The 19125-nt window shown below is 61.2% G+C and overlaps 1 protein-coding gene across 1 annotated transcript; it reads right to left on the bottom strand.

Annotated features, from left to right (window-relative positions):
* Positions 1 to 258: 258 nt before the first annotated feature.
* Positions 259 to 17753, bottom strand: NHSL2 (NHS like 2). Its single transcript, XM_027785771.2, is given in 9 exon segments — positions 259 to 3349; positions 3797 to 3929; positions 4035 to 6230; positions 7517 to 7648; positions 8590 to 8794; positions 8947 to 9083; positions 9947 to 10099; positions 17445 to 17583; positions 17586 to 17753. Coding segments are annotated over 9 exon segments (3561 nt in total). The 5' UTR covers positions 17739 to 17753; the 3' UTR covers positions 259 to 3036.
* Positions 17754 to 19125: the final 1372 nt, after the last annotated feature.

A 19125-nucleotide genomic window follows, 5' to 3' on the forward strand; every position in this document is an offset into this window, starting at 1 on the left:
CCCAGCACCCACCCAGTACCCTAGGCTGACCCCAGCACCCACCCTATGCTGTCTCCAGCACCCTGCTGTGTCCCTGATCTCACCCAGAGCCATTTGGGACACGCTGGTGGAAGGGGCTGCATGGGCTCTGTGCTTGCCAGCAGCCCCTTGGGTCACCCTGGGAGGGATCAGGATGCCCATCCCCCTTCTCCCCAGCACCCTTCTACGGGGCTCTGGCCCGCCTCAGCAGCCACAAGAACCAGCACGCACAGGCAGCCATCAGCAGGGAGCCGTTTACCAAGCTCGTGAGATTAAAAAGTACAACATTCAGAAGTACACACCATGGTGGGCTGTCACTGCTGCCCGGGCTTTCCCAAGGGACCCACCGTGAAGCAGCCACAGAAACGGCTCTGCATCCACGGCCGGAGGGAGGAGAAAGCAAGCAGCCAGGGATGAGCTCAGCCCAGAGCTGGCCAGCTCTGCTGAGAAGGGGCTGTTCCTCTGGCCTGGGAAATGAGGTTCTCTGTCCCACAGCCCAGCTCCTGGCTCAGCAGCCGGGATTCACCTAGGCCTCTTGGACATTTCTTATCCAGTGCAGATGGCCACCTTTGTGGCCAGTGGTGCAGAACTTTTGCAGGGGTGCCCCTGCCCCATGCTTGTCCCCAGCCTGCTCTGCCAGCTGCCATCCCCCGACCAAGGCCTCCACCACCACCGGTTTCCTGAGCAGTCATGTGCAAAACGTACCTGTCCCCAGAGCTTCCTGCTTCCATCCCCAGGGCCCCATCCCCACTGGGAGAGCACCCTGCCGCCAGGCCCTGGAGCAGCAGGAGGGCTGGGTGCCGTGGGATGGAGATGAAGCATGGAAATTTGTTAGAGCTTTTTTTTTTTCTTCTTTTTTTTTTTTTTCCTGAGTTTCTCAGCCTGGATCTTAATTACAGGCTTAAATCTGCAACCCCGGGAGAGGGAAGGGAGCAATGTGCAAGTAACCAGGAGGGGAGGGGGGAAACAACCGCAAGGAGAGTGGAGCCTCTCTTAGGGTCAAACTCAGCATGGAATTTGTGGATGGGCAGGTGTTCGCAGAGGGGGCCTGTGTGGCATGCAGAGCTCCCTCGGGGGGCGGAGACCCCCCCAGAACAGCCCTGGCTCTTCAGAGGGGCAGCTGTAGTGCTGCTGTGCTGCCACGGTGCCTTCCTTTCCCCACTGCTGCGTGGACCCAGCCACATCGCTCTCCCCCTTTCCCCCAAGCACAAGGAGGGCTGAGGTGTGCTAGAGTTTGCAGAAATACATCAAGAAATAAAGTGGGAATTTTCCTAAATGCCCCGTTTCCTTGTCAGCCACAGTCTGGACCTTTCTCTCTTGCTATGGGTGCGTAGCCATGCTCATGCTCTGAGCTGGGGCTAGCATTTCCTTGCAGTCCTGCCCTCCTCCTGAGCTCTGCCCTGGCCCTGTTGGCTGTCCTCCCCCGGCCCCTTGCCCCTCATCGTGGCCTCTGTCACTGACGGCTGGGGCTCCCATGCTGGAGCCAAGCCAGGAAGAAGCAGCTGGGGGCGAGAGGGGGGACAAATCCCACACCACACCTTCCATTGTGCCCCAGGCAAGGGCTGGAACCCCAGCTGGGGATGTGCAAACCACTCCTTTGGCAGGGCTAGGTAGCACTGCATCCTCCAGTGCTGCTACGGGATGTGCCACACCCCTGCAGCATCCTCATGGGCAGCCTCATGGGTGGGCGCACACTGTGGGGGGTCCGCTGCATGCCTTGGCAGTGTGTCCTACTCATGGGACACTCAGGGGAACGCAGCCTGGCTGGCTGAAGGACCTGTGTGTGCCTGGCGGACAGTGGCACTGCCAACAGCACCCAATGCGTGGTGGTGGGGTGCAGCCCCTGCTTTGCCAATGGCGCTGACATGCATCCTGCTTGGCCTCGCACAGCTCCCCTGCAGCCAGTGGGCAGGGGCAGAGGGGTGGGTAACGCTGGAAGGACCCCAGGAGCCACTGGGAGGTGGCTCAGGTGATGTCTGGCTGGGTTTGGCCAACAGCTTTGTGGCAGCCTAGGATCTCCAGCAGGTGATGCGGCAGATGTTTGCAGGAGATGCTGTTGTAGGGTCCTTGGGTGCGATGCAAGAGGCAGAGCTGGGGAAGGGCTTCCCTGGGCAGCGCTGGCCTGCCACAGTCCTTTCTTCCCGTGGCAGCAGGGCCACACACACCCCAGGTCACTTGGGGCTGATGGCCTGGTGCAGGACCTGCTGTGCAGGGAGGCTGGTGGGGAGTGGGGCAACTGGCAGTTCTCCAGATGTGGTGCAACTGGCAGGGCGAGGCTCCCTGGGGCTGGCAGCGGAGGCAACCCTGGGGTTTGCTTTTGGACCGAGAGCTGAGGAGCTCTGAAATGCAGCATTTTGGGGGCTTTCGAGGGGCTGGGTTTTGGCTTGAGGTTGTCGCGCTGGCTGCGGATGCTGGGGTGCCTGCTCCCCGTGTTGTGGGGAGGATGCTTGGAATGATGAGGGGGAACCTTTTGTGTCTCTTCAAAAGCAACCTCAATTCCAGCTGCCCCCCTAACATCTTCCCAAAGTACGTCTCCATGTATCCAGCTGGACTCAAACCTGGGATCTTTGCCTGGGAAACTCAAGGTACAATGTCAAATGAAAAGAGAATAAAACATCACCACCACTGTGCATTAGAAAAGCCATTTAAAGTACCACATGCCGAAGTGACCAAACAGTTTCAAGCTAGCTTCGCTGCACTGAGCAACGCCAGGGGCTGCAGTCCCACTCTGCTTCCCAAGCACGCACCTTCAGTCCTGGCAGCTGACTCAGCAGGGGATGGCCCCAACCGTGGTGCTGCCTCTTCCCTCCTGGAAAGGACCCAGCTCTGCCAGAGACATGAGGCCTTGGGCTCAAAACTCTGCCTCTCCGCCAGTGGCTCTCCAAGGAAGAACAAAAGCAGAAGAAAACCCCTGGCAGGACACATGGACTCACTCACGCAGCCAGGACACCCCTTCCACAGCAATACTCCCTCTGCAGCCATCTCCAGCCCTTCATGGCCAGAAGGGACCATGCAAGGTTAGGGCTGGCTTTTGGGGCTGTTGGCACTGTCTAGCTTGGGGGCAAACTCCGTCATGACCCTCCGAGCCAGTGGGTTTGTGGTCTTGAGCAGTTCAGCAGCAGATGGCCGGCTACCAGGGCTGGTTTTGCTGCTCTTCTTCTGGAGCAGGGCTTTAAAGTCTTCATTCCTGCTGGAAGACTTCCCAGCGCTGCCTGCTGCTGCTGGGGTCTCGCCGGTTGGGGAGCCTGAAGTCTTTACAGGTGAGTGGGAATTGGGCCGGCTGCCAAAGGTGTCACCAGGCTCTTTCCGCCCCAAGACCTTCCTCTTCGACCTAGGCACCAAAGAGACATGTGGTGGGAGCAGCCCTGGGTGGGAGCCACTGCCACTTTGAAAGGAGCAAGGTCCTATAGCTACGGGCACGATGCCTGCCTGGCTGCGGCTGTGCCTGCTCCACTGGGGCAAGAAGACACCCCGTGCGTGGCAGGCGATGCACCTAGCTTCTGGCAAACACTCTCCTGACAGCTAGGTCCAACTTGCCCCAAGGCTGATGGTGTGGTGGACCCCCCTGACAAGCTGGTGACCCAGCCTGGCTGCAGGCTCGGGGTGCTAAACACCAAAGCACTTGAGACAACAACAGCCAGGTTGCCCTCAAGTGTGAGCATCGGCCCTGGTGTGGAGAATTTCAGGTCTTGTGGCTGGGGGGGACACGGTGCTGGGCCCTGAGACCGTGGCAGGTGGCAGGGGGCTGTGCCCTCCCAGTGCCACGCACCAGCCCTACCTGTGGATCACAGTGAAGAGATCCTCTGTGGTGCGGGACATCACGAACACATCATCATCCTCCTCCGCGATAGAGTCAGCTGTCTTGTCGCTGGCAAAGCTCTTGTCCTCCGTGCTGGCCTCCGCCGAGCTGCCTGCAGGCAGGGAGGAGAAGGCAGCTGTGAACTGCCGTGTGCGGGCATGGGAGGACTCCCCTGTTCCTGGGGGGAAATCTGCCATAGGAGCAGGGAGACCCTCACCTTGCTCTGAGGCAGGGTCGCCGGCTTGTGCTGCACCCAGGGCTTCCAAGGATGGTGGGTCCTCAGCATCAGGGTTGCAGCAGGTGGGGTCAGCGTCCAGCGTGATGATGGGGCTGGGGGTGGGCACCTGGTCCCCTATGCTGGCTCCCAGCTGTGCTGGGGCTGGGGCGAGTGGCAGGTAGAGCACACTGGGCTTTTTGGGCACTGGTGGAGGCACTTTGGCCTTCTTCCACTCCCCCTCACTGGCACCACTCTGTTCCGGCCGCAGCTCATCCTCCAGGCTGCCCTGTGAGAGCCGCCGGGGTCCTGCCGGGGTCAGAGGTGAAGGGTGCTCCCTGGGACCCCTCCTCAGCTCCCCTTTCCGCAGCACCACGAAGCCATCCTGTGGCAGCCCCTTCTCCTTGGTGGCAGCGCCTGGCAGGGATGTGGGGGACAGGGGACCCTCCTCCCGCAGAGTTGGGGGCTTGGGCAGGATGCTCGGGGGCCGCTTGGCCAGTGGTGGCTTCTCTGCCACGGGTGGCTTCACCTTCCTCTCCGACCCCAGGCAGGGACCACGTGCCGGCTCCTCGGTGTGCTCCAGGCCGTCGGCATTGTCCTCTGGTTCCGAGCGGCTGATGGAGCGGAGTCGGACAGAGCGCAGGTCAGACTGTGTGACCACTGGCATGATGGGCATGATGGGGCTGGTCTTCTGGGTCAGCTTGGTGCCAAAGGTGGAGTCAGAGTGATGCCGGCTGACCTTCATCTTCCCCTTCAAGGAAATCTTCAGCCCCGAGAGGTCGAGGTGGGTGGGTGGCATGAGTGGCAGGTCAAAGGACAGTCTGGACTTGGGGCTCCTCTCCATGGGGGATGTGGGGGGCAGTGAGGACTTCCTCTCAGGGACCAGCGGCCTCACCTGCACCTGGTGTGGGGAGTGCCCGAGGATGGCAGAGGTGGGGATGGTGGGCGTCGGGGTCTCTGACTGGCTGGAGTACCCACTGGATGGGGACATCAGCCCTGTGGGTCTGCCTGGGGAGGAGGTCTTGAGGTCTGCCTCGGTGGAGAGCTGAGAGGGCGTCGTGGCTCTGGAGATGGAGGGGGATGTGAGGGACTCAGAGCTTCCCTGTGCCTTGGTGCACTCAATGGCCGTGGTCCCTGTGGCCGTGCTCGAGCTGGAGAGGGACCGGTAGGGATCGCTGGCCTTCCAGTCCGCAAGATGCCACTGGTGGGGGGTGGCTGTGCCCTCAGGCTCCCTCCCTGTGCTCCCCTGGGGGTCAGTGTGCACCAGCCGGTGGCCCTGGGGCTCCGTTGGGATGCACAGGCTCTTGGGTCGCTGATCCTTGGGCAGTGCTGAGCCAGGCCCCACGTCAGCATCCTGCCCCTCTTTAATCAGAGAAACGCTGCGCATGGGTGGCGAGGGCTTCTTCTTTGCCTTCTTGAGGGAGATGCTCTTGGAGCGCCGCCGCCGCTGGCCCTCCTGCTCCAGCCCCAGGGAGACGTTGTCAGTGCTGGTGCTGCCCTCGGAGCTGGCGCTGGGGTAGCCCAAGGTGTAGTTGGCGCTGCCCCGCCGGGTCTCAGCGTATGCGATGTCCACGGAGCAGAGGGAGCCTGAGTCAGTGGGCACTGACAGTGACCGCTCACGGAACCGGCACCCTGCCTGCTCTACCTCCAGCCGCGCCAGCCCCGCCACTGGCTCTGGCTCCTCTTGGCTTCCTGGCAAGAAGTTCACCTTGGCTTCTTGGCCCTCACAGCTCCCGGAGGTCAGGGGGGATTTGGGCACCATGCCAGAGAAGGAGCCAGGCCCATTGCTGCTCATGCGCTCGTCCGTGGCGATGAAGAAGGAGGTGGTGGTGGGTGAGCCTGGGCTAGGCGATGGGCTGGAGCCACCCGGTGAGGTGCAGGTAGGCCCCTTGCCCCGGCCGGCAGTGGGGCTGGGGGGGCTTGCATAGTCCAGGGTGCTCCAGGGCGGGGGGAAGGCGCTGCCCTGTGGCCCATTGCAGGTACCAGCACAGGGAGTGGCTGCGCTGTCCATGGCACCAAGTGGCTGGCAGCAGCGGGCCCCAAGGTCACTGAAGGTCTTCCTCAGAGGGGCAGAGAGCGGCTGGCAGGGGCTGATCTCCTGGGGCACCTTCCCCCTGCTTGCGGCCTCAGGAACAAAGCTGCAGGAGACGGACTCGGCGATAGGCGCGTGTGCGTTGAATGTGGGACCGTTGGTGCTGCCTGCAAGAGAGATGGCTTGGGTGAGCATTATCCCACTTCACGCTTTGCTAGCGGGTTGGTACCAGGGTCCTGCCCCATGTGCTGTGGGGCCAGGACTGGTCCCACCCCATGGCCAGTCTCTGAGGCTGCATCTCTGCCCAGGCATGAAATGTGCCCGGGCACACTGGAGGGAATGGGTTGACACCCTCTCACCAGATGCTCTCCTACCCCCCTGTATTGGTGTGGCCACATCCCAGCTGGGGATGGTCCCCTTGAGCCTGGCATCCATTGGCTAGGATGTACCATGGTCAACTTAGCAGCCATGGCAGGAGTCTCTGTCCATGGGGACATTGGCCCCATGGTGACCAAAGTGCTGTCCCAATGCTGCCCCGTGGTGGGGACAGAGACGGGGACCGGGAAGAGTGTAGCAAGGCATTGCCGCCTGGGTCAGGGAGGGACGTGATGGCTCACCATGCCATCTCACTTCAGAACAGCCTGTAGAGGGAAGGACCTGGGGACCCAGCTCAGAGCACAGTCAGCAGAGCAGGATGCGCAAGGCTGCAGTCTGAATGCCTCCAAGGCAGGAGCGTCTTGGAGGTTTGACCACTGTCATGGGGAAATCCTTCCTCCTACCCAGTGACAATTCCCCCTGGAGCAGCTGGTGCCATGGTTTCTCCTCCTGCCCCTACCGGCCTCCTGTAGAAGAGGCTGGCTCTGGTTTCCCTACAACTTCCATAGGGTATGGCATGACAAAGCCATGGAGCCAGGCTGGCTGCTGTCCCCATGGGCACTGGTCCATGGCTGTGCTGGGAGCGCTGCAGGCACCTTCAGCTGCACGAGCACCCTCGGCATGCCAGCATGGGCTGGCGAGCCAGCCCTGACACAGACCCAGGCAGAGTATGTGCCCTGCAGCCCTGGCACCCTGTACAGAGTCAGGGAAGTTGGGCACAGGGCAGGAGTTGCTGGAGCTGAGTCTGAGTGACTCCTGTCACTGGGAGAAGTTTCAGTGGCTTTCCCACCCCATAAGCGTGCAGGAGCCTGACTTGGGGTGAAGGGGCTGTTCCCCGTGCCATGCCAGTCCCAGGGCCAGCCTGGCATCACCAGTGTGCCTAGCATCCTGGTGCCCCAGGAGGGAGCAGAGCCAATGTGGTGGCCTTTATCTCCCCAAGGCCAGGGCATCCCCGGGGAGCCCATCTTGTCCCTGTGGGCTGCCAGCCCCTGGGGTGGCTCTGCCCACTGTCAGGGCAGCTCTGCCGGGTGCCAGCCCTGCCTGCGCACGAAAGGGGCTGCAAGGTTCTTGCCATCACCTTGGTCTCGAAGGGACAGGTTAGGGAATCCGATAATGGTCCGTCTACGCCGCAGGGTGGACTTGGGGTTCATCGCGGTCTCTGTGTTAAACAGGGAGTGACGAGCACTTGCGTGCCTAGTAAAGTGCTGCCCTGTAGCCAAAACAAACAGGCTGTACACAGTGGTGCCCGCAGGGGCTGACAGGGTGGGGGCTCGGCCTCCCTCCATTGCCGCATGACCCTGGGTGTCCCCCGGCCTGGGATGGTGATTGCAGGCAGGAGTATGTGATGACAGGAGGGTGGTGAGTCATGTGGGGTGAGCCGTGGTGGAGATGGAGGCATGGCAGGTGCTGCCAGACAGTGGGAAGACGGAGATGCCGCAGATGGAGGTGGGATGCACAGAAAGTTGTGGAGACCCCGGTGGGCTTTGTCATTAATGAGGCCAGTGGTGCTGATCTGCACTGGGGGCATGGACATGAGGAACAGCAGGGCAGAGAAAGGGACCAGCGTGGTTCTGACATGTCTTTTCCATCATGGAGGGGAAGGGTGGAAAGAACCCTTTGGCATTCTGAAGGTGCACCTTGCTTGGCCACTGCCCCCAGACACTGACCCAGGGGCAGAGCATGGCACTCCTGTCTGCAAGGACCAGGCAGGACCATGCTGCTGGCAGCTGCAACCCTGAAAGGATGGACGGATGGACAGACAGACAGGTGAGACAGGCTAACCGCACGGAGCGCAGTGGGAGCCAAGGTGACAACAACAGAACCGGGCAGCTGGGCAGCACAGTGGAAACAAGAGGCTGGATGGTGGTGTGGCCAGTGGATCAGACGCACAAAGTTGCAGATGTCAGGAAATGGCTGGGAATGACAGATGCCAGTGTGGCCCTGCTGTCCCCTGCTCTGCTCCTGGTGCCTGCCTGGCCCATGGGGACGCAGGCTCTTAGCCCCAGCCCCGCTCCCACTGCACTGCACCTCACTGCAGCCAGATACTGGGGGGCATCCTTCCCCGCACCCCGCATCCCCTACCAGTGCTGGCTTGGCACTGATGCTGCCTTGCACCTCTCTCTGCACTGCGCCACGGGGGTACTGCCCTACCCGAGACATTGATGGGGACGATGTTGGTTTGGATGGAGCAGGACTGGTGCCACTGCTTCTCCTCCACGGTGGGCAGGGGGAAAGCCCTGGTCCAGGCTGGCTGCTTATCCGGGCTGGTGGGGAGGCTTAGGGAGGCAGCAGACGGTTGAGCACCAAGTGTGGTCGTACTGGCAGTCTCCTCTTCGGTTGCTCGCTGGCTTGGGGGCTGTGGGGGAAAGGCATGTGACCCACCAAAGGGAGGAGGGCAGGACACAAACAGCAACCCCCCAAGCCCTGCTGCCTGACTGGCCACGCCAACCCCTCTGCTCCAGGTGATGCCGGGGCTGTGCTGCCCTGCCCTGCCACCCCAGCACTCACCATAAGCACGAAATCGAGGCGCTTGGCAGGCGGGGGTCGGGGCGATGGCTCGGGGGGGGTGTCAGGGGGCAGGTGTCCGGCGGCGCGAAAGGTCTGCCCGGTGACCCTGTTCTCAGCGTACTGCTCCTCATATTCCTCTGCAAGAGAAATGGTGCCTGGGACCCTGCTTCAGCCACTGGCTGCAGGTGAAAGCTTTGCTCGCAGGGCCAGAGGAACATGATGGCAGGGGCAGCTGTCCCCTGCTGTCTGTCCCCAAGCTGGCTTACTGTCCCTGCTCAGCACAGGTGGCTCAGGACGGGGTGGGGGGTAGACCCCAAGGAGGAATGCCAGGACTGAGGGGGAGCAGAGGCAGCACTGAGGCCCCGGCAGCCCACCCCACTTCTCCCAGGGGGCTGCCTGGGGATGGAGTGGGTCCTGCAAGGAAGCAGAGCCCTGGTGGGGACTGCCAGGAGGGAACTCAGTGTGTCCCCATCCTGTAATTGTTGAGCTAATTAATGCCGGTCGTTATGGCCTGGTGGAAACCAGGTCTGCTCAGGCTGACTTAATGAGATTACAAGCTGGGGGAAGGCTGGGCTGCTGATCTAATCGATGCCTACAAAGCTTCCAAGCTGAGGCTGCACGACAGCTTGGTTAAGAAATTGGAAGGCAACAAAATCAATGGCCACGCTTGTTCAGACAGATAGATCATCAGCCAGGTCCCCAAGGCCCTTGTGGGCAGAACCGTGCCGTGGTGGGGCTGGTGGGCACCTTGGCAGCTGGTCTTGGCTCCAGTTGCTTTGCCACTTATAGCAGTGACTGGGGAGCAGAGATCAGAGAGGGGCTGCTGGAGGCTGTGACCCCATGAGGACCCACTCCTACAGCTTGGCAAGGACCAGGGAACAGCTCAGACATGTGCAGGCAGGAGATGACCTCGCTGTTTGCACGGCGGTCATGCACCCAGGGCAGCATCCATCCCTGCCACCCTCACCCAGCCCACCACTGGCCCCTCTTGCCCTGCTACCTTGCAGCAAGCTCTGGAGGTTGAGCTGGGCCTCCTGGTGCAGCTGCTCCATGCCCGGTGGGCGCCCAGCTGCCAGGAAGACGTTCACTGGCTGCTGCCATGACAGCTTGGCATGGGTGGCTTTCTTGCTCTCGAGGTCCAGGTTAGAGGTGGCTGTGAGCAGGAAGGAGCAGAGTGAGAGGGAGGCAGGCAGGCAGCTTCCCTGTGAGCACTGCCGTGGGCTGCTGGCTGACACGGCACCAGCACAGTGCGCTTACCCTGTCCTAGGTCCCTGCAGGAACGCGAGGACCAGGATGTGGTTGTGTCCCACCTCAGCGAAGCCACCCAGGCAGGCTGCTGCAGGGTGGGATCAGACCCCATCACTACTGCTGCTTTGGGGGCTTGGCTGCCAGAACAAGCCAAGAAGGGAGCAGGGCAAAACTGGGGAAGGAAGCAAGCCCTGTTGCCCTGGGTGACTGCCCAGCTGCAGGAAACGCTGCACACACTGCTGAAGCAATGTCCTGACTGCAGAAGAGCAGAAGTTGCAGCCAAAAAGGAGGGAGTGAAGGGGACACAGTGCCTTTCATCATGCTGGTTTCAGCCTGCTCAGCGAGGTTAACACGCCCTACCTCAGCAGTGGACGCCCTGCAAAAATCGCCTGGGAAGGAAACCTCTGCGGGGATGGGCCACGCACTTGCCCAGACCCTCAGAAACACCCATACGGGTGGAAAAGTCCTCGGGAGAAGGATATGGAATTGCCAGTGAGCTGGCTGTGCTGGGAGCTGAGCGGTGCTCCAGCAAACTGGCTTTGCCACAGGACACGCTGTGACCACAGCCCCTCTGCTCGGAGCAGCGCCGGCCCTGAGCGGATGTTCGCTTCCTACCCAGCGCGGTTTTGTGCTGGAGCCAAGGGAGTGCCGCTCTGCCTGCCGCGTGCATCAAGCCTGACCTGGGCAGTGAAGGCAGAGGGCAGGTTTGTGAACTTTAAATAAGGAGCCTGTGGATACCCAGGGTCTCACCCTCACGAGATTGCGGGCTAATCCTTCTCCACCTGCCCTTGGTGTGGGCAGAGGGATGGCCACTGTCAGCACCAGGTGCTGCACGAGGACCTGTGCCCAGTGTCACTCACCAGGCTGGGTGTCACCCCTGGGAACCAGGGTCTGATGTGCCTTCACCCTGTCTGGTAGCCAGGACATTCCCACTGAGCAGCCAGCACTGCTTAACCTGCCTAGCCAGGGGCAGAGACATCCTGAGCGTGACTCACATTTTGCTGGGAAGCGCGGCCATGCTGGTTGTCAAGAGGCCGAGAGCTTTCCAATGGCACTGGGGGTGCAGGCAGGCTCTGCCGCATGCCTGTCCCCATCCCCACTGGTCAAGGTGCTCTTATTGCCAGCATGACAAACACTTCCCCTCTGCTACCTGCAGCATGTGGGGCTGCAGGGTGCCCGTCCCCAGAGAGCATGCCACTGTCCCAGCAAAACGCAGCTGCCTCTGGCTGCTGTACCCTGCTTCATGCCAGACACCAGACGAGGCAGTGACAGCAGTCCACTTGCCTGGGTGAAGGGTAATGGCCCCAAACTGGGACCGGGCTCCCCAGCACCCCTTGCACAAGCCATGTCCCCTTCTTCCTGTGCTGTTTGGTCCACCATGCCCCAGCTCACCCAGCAGCTGCATCCCAAGCGTCACCCCTGCCTGCGGGTGCCATCCTGCCCACCCTCCCCCCCAACTCCAGCTGGTGGAGCAGCCGAGCCTGTACAACACTCAGCACCCAAAAGCAAGGTGCCACGTCCCCAGCCTAGTTACTTTTATAATTTGTGTTACCATAACAACATGCCTTAACACCAGGCTTTTTTTCTTTTCTTTTTTTTTTTTTCTTTTCTTCTTTTTTTTTTCTTTTCTTTCTCCTTTAAATAATTTGACTTGTTTCCATATCAACCAAGAGGTGTCAGGGCGTGTGTGTGTGTGTGTGTGTGTGTGTGTGTGTGTGTGTAAACCACACTGAGGCTTCACCTGGCAGCAGAGCTGGCAGAGGGCAGGCAGCACCATGCAGCCGGGGAGGAAGCTCTCCCTGCTGCGGGTGAACACAGCCCCCTTTTCCCACACAGGGATGTGGCTTTTCTTCCTCTCATCTCCCAGTTTGGTGCCTGCTGGGTGGCGATGCCCAGAGGGGCTGGAGGTTCTGGCAGAAGGAGCCCCGTGCCCTGGCTCTGGCTCACCTTCTATGCCCAGGGGTGCCCTGGGGATGAGAGCCGGGAGCATGGCTAGGCACAGGGCAAGGTAAGGATATCTCCCCAAAATCCTGACCTACAGGCTTGCAGGAGGGGAGCCAGGGGCACAAGGTAGGCAGGGACTACAAGTTCACCTCTGTAGACCCCAGTCCCCTAACTGCTCTCTTTGGTGAGGTAGGGTGGGGGGATCCGCTGCGCCCCCCCCCCCCCCTCATTTCTGAGCACATCCAAGGGCAAGCCCCACAACTTGGCTCACTGCACCCCTCTGCCTGGCTCACACAGACACAGCCTTTGGCCTCGATGGGTGCCGATCCTCCTTGCCTTCTGCCCACAGGTTCCCCAGCGGCCACCCCCTCTGCCCCCCCCACCCCCCCTGCAGGAGTGACGCGACGTCCCCCCAGGACTTGGGGACACCCCCAAAGCACAGGCCCCCGCCACCCTCCCCAGAGCCGCAGTACAGGACCCTACCTCCACAGCCATGGCCCTGCTGCTGGGGCACCCCCAGGCACCCACCCCGCGGGCTCCAGCCGCGCAGGCGAAGGAGGCAAACCACAGCACCGAAACCTGGGGCCACCCCGGGCAAAGCGGAAGCGGGCTGGCAAGGGGGCCGGCACCCTGCCCTGCCCGTGCAAGCTGGAGGCGGGGAAGGGAGGGCAGCACGGCCAGCCATGGGGCACAGGAGGAAAGGGCAGTGCAGGACAGTAGGGGGGCCCTGCCCTACAGGGCTGTCTACCCTTCGCAGAGATGCCCTCATATAGGAACGCAGGCGAGCTGGCAGCAACGCAGCCATCGCCGAGGTGCTGGCAGGGCTGGTTTCTTCTTCCCAGCAGAAGCAGCAGCTGAGAGGGAGAAGGGGTGGGAAAGGCCAGATAAGCCAAGCATCCATCCCTCCGGTGGCCCAGGTACCTCAATCCCATGCCCCGAGGGTCTTCGCTGTGCTCACACCGCCCTGTGTGCAAAAGCAAGTGTAACACCCTGGTGTTTTGGCTTTTGCTCCCTGGGAGCAGTCCCTCAGTTGGTTTTTTAGGCACAGCCCCAGCAGCCGCTGAGAGCACACGGTGGCTCTGCGATGCGGTGCGAGGAGCCAGCAGCACAGCCTGTGGCAGGGGCTGACAAAGCCATGCCGCTGCCAGCGCTCCCGAGGGCCGAGCTGTATTTGGAAGCAGCCTGGTGCAGGCTTGGTGCAAGAGCAGGTTTGGGATGTCAGTGCAAGCTGTGGGTGCCACTCACATCTGTGGCACACAGGATGCCCCAGCCGAGCTGGAGCACCCAGCGGGAAGACATGGCAGCCGGCAGGAACGGTGCAGTCGGAGCAGAGCTGCTGCCCTTGGTGGTGACCCTCCTGCCAAGCTTATTGGTGACAGGCTCAAAATACAAAATGCCTCTGACGGGGCCCCCCACCCCATAGCAAATCCCTGCGGGAGGCAAAGATGTCCTGGGAGAGCAGAGCCGGAGGGCTGGCTCCATCCCAAGCAATCCCAGCACCCTTGACCTCAGCCTGGCCAGCCTCACTGCTGGGGGGAAACTGAGGCACAGCTGGTGGGGAGGCTTACCCCGCATGCCTCTGGCCCCAGCTCCCCACTGGCATCAGTCCCCCTCCCTGTCTGAGGCCTGGGGAGGGGAGCAGGCAGCAGAGAAGCATGGGCATGGGCAGAGGTGTTAATGACTGGCAGCCAGGGCTGCCAGAGGCTGCTCCCCACAAGTCCCCATGTCTCCCAGAGGGTCTGTCCCCATTCAGAGCTGCAGGCTGACAGCAGTGAGCTCTGCTCCTCGCCCTGGGGCTAGAAGCGGGAGCAGCGCTGGCAGGCAGGGCCATGGCAGCATCCCTCCCACTGGGACAGTTCCCGCCGGGCTGCCCCCAGCTGGGGTGCAAACCAGCACCATCAACTGCAATGGGCGCTGCCACCTCTAACCACTTGCAGAGTCTCACTGAGCGTGAGCATTCAGGCTGGAGACACCATGGCCACTGTGGGTGTACAAGGACTGGGGCTGAAGCCAAGGGGAGCCTGTTCCAAAGGGGAGCCGAGCTTCACTCTCTCCTGGGAGAAGAGCGTTCCTGCAGCACCCCCAGCCCCAGAACACAGGATACGTGCCCTCCACAAGCATGTCCCCGAGTCACCCCCACTCCATGCCAGCACCCCTCATTACCTACTGCCCAGGCATCCCGAATCCACAGGGAGATATTCGATAAAGCCATCAGGAGTTGTTTCAATTCAGGCCGATGCTCCCTTGAGACGATGCCTCTTGCTCCAACTCCCCACCAAACTTTTCCTTCTCAAGCTTGCTCCAAGCGAGCCGGAAGCACCAGCAATGCAGACGGTGCTGCTCGGCCTCTCACTGCCGATGCAGAAGTATCACAGGAGTGATGTAACGGCAGCAGCAGGCGATGCACCATTAGCAGAGCAGCCATGGCAACGGGTATCGGCACAGCAGCAAGCCAGCCGCTGCCGCTGGTCCTAGCAAACTGGAGGATGAAGACTGCGAACTCGGAGGCTGAGACTGATCCCAACAGCAACCCAAACCCCGTCGGCAGGAGCTGATGCACTGCAGTGCCGGCAACATATGCTGCCGGCTTCGAGCAAGTGCCCCGGCCTGCTGCCGGCACTGTGACTGCTCGTTCCCGGCGCGTGTGGCTTGATGACATTCCCTGTGGTACAGAGCCAAAGCACATGCTGCTCTGCGACGAGTGGAGAGGAAGAGAAAAGAGCAAACAGCGGGAGTTGGCAGCGGCCACAGAAAGCACCTCCTGTCCCAAGCTCACCCCCTGCTGAACTGAGATCCACCGGTCCAGCTGCCCGCCGCGATGCAGAGCAGCATCCACACGCACGGCAGCTCCAGGGCCGGATGCCTGCCCAGGCCCCAAAAACATGCCAAAGCGACACCCCACGGAACATCCCCATGCCCAAGGCCACAAGGGAGTGTTGCTCACTGGGCAGACCTGCCCACCTTGCCACAAGTGCTCACTGCATGCAGGCTGGAGTGTACCCAAGATGAGCCCTTACTGGGACGGCTGACATATCATGTTGTGTCCAAAACTGGACCCTCCCTGGGACATTGTCCCCCCATTACACGTCTTCTGGGCATGTCTCCAAGCCCTCAGCGAGGCAGGGCCATCCTTACAGATGCTTGACTGGCTGGTGGTTGAGCCCAGAAGGGCTAGAAGCTTTTTAGGGGTATGCCCATGGCAGGACCCCGATGCTGCCCTGCAGAGCATGTCTGCATGCTTCTGCACAGGTGCCCGGCAGGACTGTGTGGTACTGAAGGATAACACCACCCTGAACACAAAATCTGCTGGAGGCTCTCAGCTCTTCTCACTCTCCCTGTTTAACATGCAATCAGCTTATTTTTGTACTGACAGGAGATAACAGCACGACAGGGGTGGTGGGTTTGGCAGCTGTGAAGGTCACTCAGCTCAAGGGGAGAAGGCTGGCTTATGAGAGAGGTTTCCATTAAAGCCTCTAGCAACAAAACAGTAAATAATGTCAATGTCCATCAGTAGGGCTCAGAGTTAACAGTGTGCTAGGCCACTCTGTCTGCCTGGCTGTGTGATGAGATCTGATCAAACAGGAAAGAGCCCTCTTTCTCCAGCCAGATCCCAACTGATCCATCATCTTTACCTCAAGTCTTGTGTAGGATAGGAGCAGAGGGAATGTGTGTGCTCCCCACAGATGGTGTCAGTCATTACCCCATGCAGACAGGTTGGGAGACCCTCCTGTGGTGGGAGCAGGGTGACAGGGGAACAGCTGATGCCAAAGTCCCCACGAGCTGTGGCACCACTGGCCCAGTGTCGGCCCTTGAGCCCGGTGGGTGCGGAGGCTGGGCAACCAGTGGGGGCCACTGGTGAAAAGCCACACCAGGTACCTTTGGCTCTGGCAATGTGAGGTGGAATGCTGTCAGGGAGATTTTTCAGGCAGGGGAGGTGCATGTGCTGCGGTGAAGACTTGGCCAGCGAGCCCAGCACAGGAGGAGCCCCAGCGCACCATCCGCCTGTGCTGCAGGGATGGGAACTGCCCGCAGCCACGCTCGCAGCGGGGCTTGGCCCAGGTACTGCAGCCGGCCAAGGTGAACTCATGCTGCTCCCTGCCAAGGGACCGAGAGCCACTGCTCCAGAGGATGGAGCGGCAGCCCTGGTGCTGGTGGTGGCTGCTCTGGGCTTGACTGTGGGCGCTCCTGCCTTCGCCAGCCCGGAGCCTGGCCAGACCCAGGTCCCTGCAGCAAGCCATCAGCCACAGGCAGCAGGATCAGACCCCTTCTCCCAGTCCTGCCATGGCTCCCTACCAGCCTGGCTTCCTCCTCATACAACGACTCTCGCTCTCATGCACTTCCCAGCCAAAAAATCCAGGCACAAGTCTTTCCTGAGAGCCTCAGGAAACCTGCCAGGGCAACCTGCCAGACCCAATTCCAGCTGGTCCTCAGCACCCTGGCACAGCATCGCCACACACTGCAGCCGACAGCACCCCCAGGCACAGAGTGGCCAAGGCCAGCTGCCCACTAGCTTCCCCCCCAGTGATGTCCCCAGCCTGGCCAGGACGGCTCAGCAGTGCAGGGGTGCCCAGGGCAGCACCCACAGCTCTCCCAGGCATGTGGGCTGCCTGTGCCAGAGAGGCTGCAGCCCCTCACTGGGCAGGGGTGCTTCCAGGAAAGCGCTGCTTCCCTGTGCCCGGCCGGTTTTACACTCTGCGGGGCCAAGACAATGTGAGGAAGTTGCCTGAGAGGGGAACACGGCCAGGCCCTGGGACAAAGGGGCCCGAGATGTGAAATCAGCCACAGCAGGAGCGACGGTGAGGGCAGTAAGAGCAGCGAGAGCAACGAGGGCTCTGGCTGGCTGCGACGTTTGTGTCAGCCTACGGTCCCACAGTCTCCACTCCTGCCACCATCAGCAAGTGAGAACTGCCAGAAGGGTACAGCACCATGGGGTCGGGCAGGATCCATGCCAGTGGGGCTCAGCCCCAGCCTGAGGAGCAGTCGGTGGGATGCATGGGCAGGGGGTCTCTGTCCTTCTCTTCCTTTGTCAGAGCAAGGGCACCCCAATGGACTGGGGAATGGCAGCAAAGATTTAAAACAGAAGGGGCCACAGCACAGTCAAGGCCAGGCTGGGAGAGGCGGGACAAGATCCACGCTGCCGGGCAGCACTGACCCTGTGGCTACTGCGTGGCCTCCGGAGACAAAAGCCCATGCCCGACAGCTCACTCCCACCCATGGTCTCACCCTGCAGAGCAAGCAGTACCTGCAAACCCACCACCCTCGCCACCCACTCCTCTTGGAGGCGGCTGCCACGCTGCCTGCCTTACCTCCCCGGTGCCAGGGCGCTAGAAGCCACTCTGCCTTGGCCATGGCTGCAGGCGCAGGTGGGAGGGTGCTTGCTGCTGCTGCCCGAGCTCTTGCTTCGAAAACAGTCCGAGAGAAGTGAGCTTCCTCCGCCTTCCCTGCCCGCGGCAGCTCCAGCCCCGGCGGAGAGGAAGCGACCAGGAACTGGCTGTTTGAGTCAGCGCCACAGCCCATTGTCCCGGCCCCAGCCCCTCTTCCTTCCCTGCCACCAGCCCCGGCGAGGGATGGCGGAGGGGCCGTGGTTTCGCACGACCCATCCTCTGTCCACCCACCCTGCCGGCTGTTTGCCCAGGGGTCCTGCAAAGGCGGCGAGTGGGGGTGGAGGGGCTCGTCCCTCTCTCTGTACATCCATGCTGCAGACCCTGGAAAGGGAACAGGGTCCTGGGGGCCATGGCAAGGACAGGCTGGGCCCCTGGCTCAGCATAATCATGGAGCCAAAACATCCCCCAGCCACGGCTGGAGCAGCAACTGGCACCATCTGAAAGCCACGGGTGATGTGGGGGGACACCAGCACGCACAGAGCAGGGCTGTCCCTGCGTGCTCCAGCTGTTGGCATTCTCGCCTGGAAACCAGCGCCCCAGAGCCTGCCACTGCCTCCCAGCTGGTTCCAGCTGCTGGCCCCCCAGCCTCCAACACTTATTAGTTAAAAAAAGTGGGGAGCCTTCCTGAATTCACATGACTTTGCCCCGGAAGATGCAAGAGCCCCCAGAGAGTGCTTTCTCTCACTTTGGCTCCTTCCAAAAGCCTCGAGCAAAGGCTCCTTGGAGACCACTTTCCCAGCACCCCAGGAGTTTGTAAATCTCTGCCTGCTTTTCCTGGAGGACGGAGGCCCCTGGGAGCCAGGAGTGCAGCAGACGGGAATGCAGCCCCAAGCCCTGGCTTACTTCAAGAGGTTTGGGGCTGCTGAGGCACCATGAGGAGCACATGCCTTGCCAGGGGCTGGTACCATCCGCCCCTGTGCCAGGCAGCCAGCGACACTGCAAACCCAAATGATGGGTAAAGGATACCAGCAGAGTTCTTTTCCCCCCTGGTAACCCAGGCAGCACTTGCACAGGGCTCTGACAGACTGGGGGGACAAGAAGACCTGTCCCAAATTCTTCTTCAGGCACCTTGTCCAGCAGTTACAAAGCCAGTTGAGGACACAATAACTGGAAAGTTGCCTGCCAGCCTCACCAGACCATTGGGCAGAGAGACCTGCAAACTCATCACATCAGTTCCAGCAGCCTATGAGCATGCTGCCTTCTCTGACAAGCCCCTTCAAACACCACCACGCTTGCAAGCAAGCACCTTGGGGTCAGGAGTAGCCTGCTTGGTTCTTCTGATACCCAAAGAAGGGGTGCAGGGGGACACAAGCCCCCACCAGTGTTACAGGACCATCAAAGATTCGTATTGGCCAGGCAGGCAGAGCTAAGTTTCACATGCCCCAGATTCATGCAGTCTTTCCCAGCCTGTCAGGACATGAGAAAGGTTGGATTTTAACTGTCAGGGATGGAAGCGTAAAGACCCCACTGTACGCTGCCCTGTTCACTGGGCAGAAGAATGATCCTGCCTGAGATGAGCCAAGGTACCTCCTGGTACGGCGGGTCTCTGCCCTCCTCTCCCAGCATCCCACCCTGCCAGTGACCCAGACCCACTGCAGGGCTG

This window comes from Falco peregrinus, chromosome 13 (genome assembly GCF_023634155.1).
Source record: "Falco peregrinus isolate bFalPer1 chromosome 13, bFalPer1.pri, whole genome shotgun sequence".
Taxonomy (NCBI): domain Eukaryota; kingdom Metazoa; phylum Chordata; class Aves; order Falconiformes; family Falconidae; genus Falco; species Falco peregrinus.